General features: G+C 38.2%; 1 protein-coding gene across 6 annotated transcripts in view; it reads left to right on the top strand.

Annotated features, from left to right (window-relative positions):
- Positions 1-9815, top strand: part of MACC1 (MET transcriptional regulator MACC1) — a 93143-nt gene extending 83328 nt beyond the window's left edge. For 5 of the 6 annotated variants that reach the window (XM_032304034.1, XM_032304036.1, XM_032304033.1 and 2 more), the window contains exon 5: positions 2508-2788. In XM_032304034.1, coding sequence (XP_032159925.1) covers positions 2508-2720 — 213 coding nt within the window. In that variant the 3' untranslated portion in view covers positions 2721-2788. Of the gene's footprint in view, positions 1-2507; positions 2789-8651 lie in introns of those variants that run through there. The other variant, XM_032304032.1, reaches the window with a different exon arrangement.
- The last annotated feature ends 425 nt before the right edge of the window (positions 9816-10240 follow it).

Consider the following 10240-nt stretch of genomic DNA (forward strand, 5'->3'; position numbering starts at 1 on the left):
TTGCCCTAGTGTTTTCAGCCCAGAGCTGTTGTACCCATTTCTATGTAGCTTATGGATTAGACTCCAGAGACTCCCCAGTGAGTTAAAGCAATATACCTCCTTGCTTTTCTGACTAATTCAGAGTAGTCCTGGGAAGTCCTTTTACACTTTCAGATGTCTTAATTAGGGTCCAGGCTTAGAAAGCACTCCAAATTTCTCTGAATTGAAAGAGCTGACTGAAATGTTCTATCGTCAAAATTGCCAAATGTGAGAACATTATATGGCTCTCTGCATAAGTGAGTAGATAACTGTATCATTGGACTTCTTCTGAATATGTAGTTTCCAATTCCTGCATCACCTGGGTACCTTTCTTGCTTCAGATAACACCCAGGGACTGATGCATGATTGAATATGCCTCAGGGCTTTTCTATACATAGCAATCCGCCATGCTGCAGCAAGATGTGTGATGCAGAGTTTGCAGAGTTTTTCTGCCGGGAAAGGCAGTGTAGCCATTTTGGCTGCCTCTATGAAGTTACTCTGACTCTGTACACAGAAGAGTGCACAACGTGAAAATTACCCACTGTGATTCTTTAAGAGACATCTCGTTTTTTTTGTTGTTTTTTTTTTTGTTTTTTTGTGATATGTGCCATCATCTTGGTACCAAAATGTTCCCAGTTGCTATTTATTATAAAATATCTTCAAATGCATCTTTTTTTTTTAATCATTCACTTACTAAAGGAGTTAGCATAAAATCTTAGAAGACTTTGGCTATAAACATCATTATTTTAAGCAACATCCGACAACTTGAAAAATAATGTGCAACTAGTTGGGCATCAAGGAATTTTAAATGAATGCAACATAGAATACAGGTTTCAAAGCTTTTGTAGAGGGTTAGTATATATTGACTACAAATTAATCTGCTTGTTTAGTGCATCTTTGCCTCTGAGCAGTGACAGACAAGATTGAATCTGCCAAAAAAAAAAAAAAAAAAAAGGCTCTGTTATATGCCTCAACTCATTTTCTATTGCTGAGCTATTCGTGGTAACCAGTAATTGGAAGGTTTGGTTTCAAAGTGAGTGTTCAGAAAAATAGATGAAAGAACACCTCATTCACAGTCTATCAGTGATGGAAGATACAGTTCTTTATAAGCCTGATTGGAGAGGGTAAATCTTACATAAAAAATCTGAGACCATTTGGAATGATGCGCTGTGACCACCTGAACATGATATAAATTTGGTAATCATTTTCCATTTGGTACCTTGCAGAGTCAAGCTTCATTAAGAGAGGTGAAGCTATGACTATTTGTGGTTTCTCAGGAATGCCAATTTGGACGAATAACATCAAACTGTCTTTTGGGTTCAATGCCTAGCCTCTTATGTAGATTGAATTGAAATACAACAAAACTCCTTTTTTAGGTCTTTCATTCTTTTAATTTCAATTGTAGAGTATATGAGGCTATCAAAGCAGGGTAAAAAATTATATCCCAAGGCCCTACTTCATGTGATATTACTGTTAATGGAGGCTCTATTTTAAGAGGGCAGCTCTACATAATATTGAGCTCATAGTCTGTGTTCCTGCATTTTGCAAGTGATAAAATCACAAATGAATGAGTTTAGTGAACCCAAATAAATCTTATATTCAAATATTCCAATTATAAGTGCATGGTTCATTTTTTCATTTTCTTAGAGAAAATTTATTTTAAGCTGGTTGTGTTTCTGTGTGTGTGTGTGTGTGTGTGTTCTACAATTTGTCTTGTTTGTTCAGCCTTTGTCTTTATTCTCCCTGAGCCTGGTTGCCTTGGTTACCATTACATACATGCTTGAACATGAAGTTCCACTTTGACGTACATTTATTTCTATGGAAACAATGATGTCATTGGCATGGGTAGGTGCTCAGGGAAAGCATAAATAAGTATTCAATATTGATCTTTCTTTTGGTCATAAAGTGATTCATTAAATTATTTTCTTTTTAATTAGAGAACTGTATTTTTGCTTTCCTTTTGACTTGATCACGAAGGTACATTTTTCCTTGTTTATAGACTTGCTCAAGTAAAATGACTTACTTAAAGAATTAAATACACCATATAGTTCCTTCTCTCATATGTGTTGTCATAAAGCTCACCGCAGATACTATTACAATAAAAGAGTCATTACTTTTACCTTAAAAGGCTCTCAGAGAGTGAGAAATTTATCTCGGTAACATCTCAATGTTATCAAAAAATTGTGCAAGGAATTTTATATTCAGATTAAGGTAATATACAATGTTTAGATGATGGATCAAGGGAAAAAAATGGGCCTTACTTATAGTCATTATTTTAAAAACCTCCAGGTTTAGAAACACAGGGATATATGAGGGAAGTGATACTTACTAAAACATTTTTCATGACATTAAGTAAATCCACACATAATTGGTATTCCATTTTTTAAAATGTCTTAAGAGGCTTTTAAAACTTCTTTTTTAAAAAGCATCTATCTTCTTCTCTGCTTTAGTTCCACCCTACTCCAGTCTAATTTTTTTTTTCTTTGTAGATGATGTGGAAACCTGCCTATGATTTTCTCTATACTTGGGGTGCTCACTATGGAAGCAGCTACAGAGACGTGTTACAAGATCTTCAATCAGCTTTGGACAGAATGAAAAATCCTGTGACCAAACAGTGGCGAGACTTAACTGGAGCTTTAATACTAATACATTCCTTAGAGTTTTTGAGAGCAACTGCATTCTCAACTTCTGACGAAGTATAAAAATGAAGGGTATGTTCTGGGGAGGAAGGGAGAATGGTAGGGGGAAAATGAGTGTGTGTGTGTGTGTGTGTGTGTGTGTGTGTGTGTGTGAAAAGAATCTCAAAAAAGTATTACTTATATTTTTCAAGTTTGAAAAAGTATCTTTTCCCTGGTGAAAGCACAGCCTAACACAAAATTCAAAGATAGGTTTTATAATCAAATATGTATTTTTATATATGTTTCAAATGCAAACATTAAGCTGTTCCATTGTTGCGAGGAAAATAAAGCCCTCTGTCACTTTCAAAGTTATTTTTCATTTATTTAAGTTAAAACAAATGACTGTTAGCATAATTACACAGATACCCAGATAAACTAGAGGCTCCCAGGGTAAACACTGGAATTTTACCAGTAGGCAGGTCAAGAGAGACGAGAAGCAAACACATACTCTGTGGACAGGCACAGGGCTATAAGCTTTCTATATTTGATATCTTTTATATCTCAGTGGAGTGTGCTAACATTCTTCCCATTTTTTATCTGAAGAGACTAAGGACTAGAGAGGACACTCAGGGCTATTTGGCAATGTGAAGTAAGTTTTCTGTCTGCAAAACCTGGTTTTATTTATCTTTCTAAAAAACATAGTACATAGCAAAATAGTAAAAATTAAAAGTGCATATTAAAACTTATAGGGAAAGGGTAGCTACTTCATTTTAAGGGAAGCCTGCCATATTTTTCCACCATCTTTTGAAAGACTGCCAGAAGGAAATATGATTTATCCTCAGAAATCTATTGTCTGTATCCACGAACTGTAGTTTTCACCATCTTTTTCCAGCATTTTGGGACAGAGCTAATCCTGCCAAACTTGGACATTTTTTCAGGATCATAGTGTGGAGTAGTTCTTTAAATCTCAGGGACTTTTATCAGTAATAATTAGTTTTTAGGAAACCGATTTATCACTGTTGAGTGTAGCAGTCTTAACCACCGAAAACACTGATATCTCTGTAGGTGAATGCTCATGTAAACGTGTGTGTGTGTGTGTGTGTGTGTGTGTGTGTGTATGTCTGTGTGTGTGTGTGTGTGTGTGTGTGTTTACCAGAGCATTTCATAAAGCTTTTGGAAAACAGAGACTACCCAGTAATTTAGGCCAGTACAAATGCTAACTGCTGGTAGAGTTCACAAAAAGATGTTTTGTGCTTACTCATATGTTAAATCCTTTGGCCATCTGTCAGTGTTGTGTTTTGGACAGTCATTTATTTATTGTCACTTAATCAAGAGATAGAATGTGTGTACCTACTTTGAGGCAGGCACATAGATGCTTGGGGTTTACAGTAGAAGAAACAACATGATCCCTGACTAAGGTACTGCTAAGTGACAGAGAGAGACAAAGATTTAAAACATACAGTTAAAGGTAAAATTGGATCTGTAATAAAAACTGCAAGGGACAGGCTGACAGATATATGGAGGGCCATCACAGGAATCCGAAGGATCAGGCATGTTTGCCCTTGGAAAGAAATGATGAGCCCTAAGGAGGATCAGGCACTGCTTCTGGTCTGGGAGGGTAGAAGAGGTAGGTCCTCAGGCAGAAGTTGGGGCTTAGGAGATTCAGGGAGCCAGTAGAACAGGCCTAAAAGGGAGAAAGAATGAAGGAAGGAAAGACACACCCTCAATGGTAATATGATGAACTGAATAAGAATTTTGTTTGGGGATCCTGAATAAAACATGTCCATTTGGCTAAAAAGTAAAAGCAGAATCTTTTTAGAGCTTTTAATACACCTACCCTGGGGTATTTGTTATGCTGGCAAAGGTAATTTGAATTAGGTTTAAGAACAATCTTTAAGGTTTTCAATATTTATATTTGATAATAAGAGAACATAGCCTGCCCAGGGAGTTATGCACACATTCAAGGACAGAATTTATTTTAGTTGAAAATAAATGCAGAGAGAAGGGGGAAAAAACAACAGTGTGTAAGTTCAGGACACAATCATTTTTAGTGGTGATTTTGCTTTCTTTAGAACATTCTTGGAATCTTATTAACATGTCAGCAAACCAGAGAATTTCGGGAAGCGATAGTACGGAATGAATAACTGGGTTTTTCCAGGCTCCAAGATCTGAGAAGACAGAGACCCTGTTAGCTGATTAGGGGAGTAAGATTAAACAAATCACTTCAGGTTTACAGCGCATCATGGATTGTGACTGTGGCTGGGAAGTTTAAAAAGAGTTTAAAAAATGAAAAACATGAGGTCCAACTCTAGGATGAAGCAATGGCTTAAATATTAATGTATACAAAGATATCTTACAGTCTTGCAACAAATCCTTCCCGAAAAATTTTAAACCCATGTCCAAACATTCTGTCCTTATAAATATATTCTAATATTTTTGTAAATCATTTCTACTTTTCTGAATTTTATATTTTTCTTCGTATAATGGATTTCATACTCAGGAAAGATTAACTCAGTAATCACGAATTGCCTTTAATATTTGGCAGCAAATCAAGGGAATTAATAAGGCACTTAAATCCCATCCTTGACATCATTAAAAACATCAAAAGCCATTAATCTAAAACTTCTTTAAGCATTTTGGAATTGGAAATATCATAGATAGTTCTTTCAGTACCTCAGGCTTTTTCTCTAATGATGCATTAGGACGAGATTTTAGTTCAGTGCTTAGCTTGTAGTGTCACAGTTTTTCTATGGAAGCCACAGATTCTCCACTTCCTCTGTTAAAGCCTTACTGTGAAGGCCAATTAAGGAAGTGCAGGTGAGAGCAGATGATTAACAGTTCGTACCAGTAATGGTTACAGCACACTTTCATGTCCTGTAATGTAGGAAATACCATATGAAGTTTTGACCTTGAGGATGACTCAACTTCTGGAAGGAGCAGCATTTGCTACATGAATGGATGGCATTGGTCTAAGAAATGTCACTGCCAATGAACAGGTTTGAATATGTGACATGAACATACAATAGGAAGGAAAAAGGAAATACCATAGAGTACATTCAAATCATACTATGCTATAAATAGAAGGTTCAGAACTTGAATTTTCATACGATGCTGCTGTCAATTATATTTTCTGTAATTTTTCTTAATGTCTAAGGAATGTTTGAGACAATATAAAGAAAAAGAATATTGAAAAAGTATGTGACTAGAGGTTTTTCTAATTAAAATAGATATGTTTCTCTTCTCATTCTCCCACATAATTTTCCCCTCTTCCGTATGAAGTTGTTTCCCATGTACTGCTGTATACCCTAGTTAGTGAAGTTCCAAAGATCATATATTAGCATAATGCTAGGTACAGGTAACGCAAAGGCATTCTTCAGAATAAGATGATTGTTGAATGTTGGTTTCTTGCATGCATATTTATTGTCTACAACACAAAATAAAAAGTGATTATATGCACACAGGAAACCTGAATTTGGACAAAGGTAGCATCTGGTGTTTATCTCATATTCAGCATCAAGATTTCACTAAATGTACAGATTTGTGGCTTCTGCATATATTTTTTACATTGACTTTCTCTTTATGTATATCTAGGCTTATGTAATCTAGAAGGTTTTAAATATAACAGCTTTGCAATTCTGAATAATAGTTGTCAGTTCATATATGAGGGAGTGAGGATGGGGAATCAGTACTGGATAATAATTTGTAACATCAAAGCAGAGAATCCCAGAGCAAGCGCTGCTGTTGTAGTAGTGAATACAACAAGAATGGCTTCTTCTGCAAAATAGGAGTCTAGAGTGGAGAGCTGTGGCTTAAATCTTTGCCTGTTACGTCCTAAGAGACCTTTGACCTGTCGCCCAGCCTCCCTGGGCTTTGGTTTTCCCACCCATAAAACAAAGGGCTTGAACTAGGTAACCTCAAAAGTTCCCCATGGGTTTAAATGTCAATGAGTATTTAATGAGTAGGATATTTCATGGTCTTTTTTATTTGTTTGACTATGCAGGAAGAGAATGTGAACTAAGATTAATAATACTAATCATCTACATCAAAATACTGTCCCCTCTGTGTGAGGCAAAGCACACATAGCACATACACACGAACATTCTAAGCACTTTACAATACTTCACAGGATTACTCACAGACCCTAGTGAAAATGCTTTGCAATGTGTATGGTTTTGAACAGCTGCAAACTATCCAACTCTTCAAATCAACTAGACAATGGAGTAGGAGGGTTGCTTAGAAGGGCAGCAGCACCTTTACGAGCAGTGACCCAAAGCACACTGCCAGACACGCTCCAATCTCCCTGCAAGGCCTTAGACCAGGCAATCTCTCCTGCAGGAAATCTCCAATTTCAGCAGCAGCAAAATCCCCTAGAGGGCTGGCTGGTACACAGATTGTTGGGCCCCACCCCCAAATTCCTGATTTAGCAGGTCTGTGGTGGTACCCAATAAGCTGCATTTCTGCTAAGTTCCCATGTGATGCAGATGCTGCTGATCCAGGGACCCCACTTTGAGAACCACTGAACTACAGTTTCCTTCCTTTCTCTAGAAATGAAAGAATCTTTGTTAAGCCAGAAAAACTTGCTTTTAGATAAACAAATTTTTGTGTCATTCCATCAGAGAAATCATTTTTAAATTAAAAAAAAAAAACTCAAAAATCACGTTATATAGTAGCTCCACTTATTTATATTCAGTGAACTTTTCACAGTGAGTTAATGCAAACCTTATTATTTCAAAATGATAATTTTGGTTGGAAAGCTAATTGAAATAATTGAGTACTCTGCATCTTGTTTGAAACATAATATTTGAGGTAAAATAGGTTAATAATTTAAGATTAGTAATTAATAATTGAAATTATTAATTTCAGTGTAACTATGAAACAGTGTTAAGATGATTTTGCAGGGTGCCTGGGTGGCTCAGTGGGTTAAAGCCTCTGCCTTCAGCTCAGGTCATGATCCCAAGGTTCTGGGAACCATGAACCATTTATATGTCTCACTTTCTTTGCAGAATTAGAGTATGATTATAGGCACTTGTTAAATAAGGTAGCCAGATGTTCTCTTTCCAATGAGTAGTTCCACACTTAAATGGAAGGAGACTCTGAGAAGGGTGATGAGCTGGCCAATTCACTTAAACATTATGTATTATAGCTCATCCTCTGCCATCATTTCCATTTTAAATTGTTCTTCTTTGAGTAACTATGAGGATCTATGACTTTTTTTTTTTTTTCTGTTTGTAGAAATATTTGAGACTGTCCTTTTGTGCCTGGAAGCAGATTTTTAAATGTTCCTCATATTTAAGTCTACATTCGAACCATGGAGTGTACTGGGACCTTTAGCATATCCATTTAAGTATTTGTTTTTAAATTTTTTTTTATTTATTTGACAGAGAGAGATCACAAGCAGGCAGAGAGGCAGGCAGAGAGAGAGAGGAGGAAGCAGGCTCCCTGCTGAGCAGAGAGCCTGATGCGGGACTTGATCCCAGGACCCTGAGATCATGACCTGAGCTGAAGGCAGCGGCTTAACCCACTGAGCCACCCAGGCGCCCCCATTTAAGTGTTTTTAATACTTAAAAATCAAAGCTTAGTCAAAAATCAAATCAAAGTTTTATTTATACTGGTTCTGCCAAGCTCAGTCTTTTAAACAGACCTCAGAATTGACAAATTTGGTGTAAGGTTGATCTTACACATATTAGGTTAAATGGCATAATAGAATTAGCCAAGAAACTCCTTAGAAAAATTCATTTTGTGGGAGGAAAATACACTTTTTTTACTCCCAGGAAACAGGTACTCAGTGCTTACCCAGGCACCTTACATCACAGAGGAAAAGAAGGAAAGTGAAGGGGAGATTTAGAAGAGTTCAATTATAGTCTAAGAAAAGGAGTCTATTCAGGGACAATGGAAACTGTCTTCCTCTCTTTGTGGTGTGTGTGTGTGTTTAAATGGAAAGTATCTCAGTTCTTTCTCCTTATCTGATCAATAATAACTTACAAATTAACTGATGCTTGGTTTTCTCCAAGATAGATTTCACACTGCTTCAGACTGCTCTTCAAAACAACTAAGAAAGTTCAGCTAAAGCAAACACAGCAGCCCTATGTTAAGACTGTAGCTTTTTGCAGGCTATCAGGAACTGGTGTCAGAAAACCCGTTTCAAACTGGCTTAAGCACAAAGAATTTATTGTCCCCCACATCTGAAAACAATAGGGTAGTTTCAAGCATTACTGGATTTGGGGCTTGAAGGATGGGATCAAATTGCTTCTTTCTCCCACCTCTCTGCCTTTGATTACATCGATTTCATTCGTGGGCTCCACGAAAGCAGGCTAGCCGCTCCGGGCTGTCCTCTCAGGGTTCAAGTTGGCTGCAGAACCTCCAGCCAAACATTTCCCGTGTTCCAGATTCAGGCTGTTTCAGCTTTGTCAGCTTGGCTAAACCAAACTGTGTTTCCCAGAGTTCTCACTGAATATTTCCAGTTAAGGTTGGCCTGAAGTGAAATCTGGGAACTATCTAGGTCACAGTAGAGCACACGGTGACTCTTGCAGGAGGATTTGGTTCAGGGCCCCCAGCAGACCCTGACTCCATAAGTTGGAGGGGTGCAGGTCGGTGGGTAGCTGCCTGGCCTGCAGCTCTGGTTTCCCTCAGTTGTCTTTCTTTCCCATCGGCAAATCCTGGCCAGGGGTGCATGCCAGTCGACAGCGAGAGAACCACTTATGTGGGTTACACTCAGCAGTGAGGCTGCAGATTTGGAGTCAGTGAGAAAGAAGCATAGGTGCCAGTGACCGACAAAAGGATCTAGTTGTGTCTGCTGTTCCCTGGTCCGTGTCCGTCTTTTTCTTCCGGCCTGACCTATGATTTCAGGCTCAGCACCAGGACAGAAGAAAGGAGCCAAACAAGACTGTGACCAGCTCTCACAAATGTGGAAGATCAGATAATCACAATAAACCCTCAGGGCCCATCATTGATGATGGCTCTGCTTTTCTGAGCAAGCACTGAGCAATAAGGACAAAAGAGTATCTCCCGCTCACCTTCCAAGAATGGCCCCTCTGATTGGACCAATTTAGATGGTTCTCATCTCTCAAAAATCATGGAGAGCTATAATCAATGGTCCTCTGATTGTCCAGAACTGGTCGCAGGCTCCTCTTTTGACAACGCAACCAGAGCGCCAGGTTTGGGAGTCACTGATCACTAGGTGAAATCGAAATGTTTTGGGAGTGCTCGCTTCGGCAGCACATATACGAAATGTTTTGGGAAACGGAAGGAGATGAATGTTGGGGAGGCCACCAGCAGTTTTCCACCAAAAAGGTGAGGAGAGATTAACCTCTGTGCTATTCCACAAAACAGGATAACTTTCTCCCTGAGGTGTAATTCCAGAGGCTAGTCGTCCGAGTCCTTCTTATGAGGCTGAGTAATGGGCCTGCTTCTCTACACTTCTGCACTAAATCAGAGGCTAGGTAAATGGAATTTCACCTACAATATCCATCCTCCGCATACCACTTTCTAAATTGCTGATGACCTGACAGAGCCGTCTAAAACCCCATGGAGACTACAGGGTCACCGGACCCAGGAGATCCAGGGGCAAATCTTCTCTTACTTCTAATTCTTCACTCTTTTTTTTT

Source organism: Mustela erminea, chromosome 11, assembly GCF_009829155.1.
Source record: "Mustela erminea isolate mMusErm1 chromosome 11, mMusErm1.Pri, whole genome shotgun sequence".
Taxonomy (NCBI): Eukaryota; Metazoa; Chordata; class Mammalia; order Carnivora; family Mustelidae; genus Mustela; species Mustela erminea.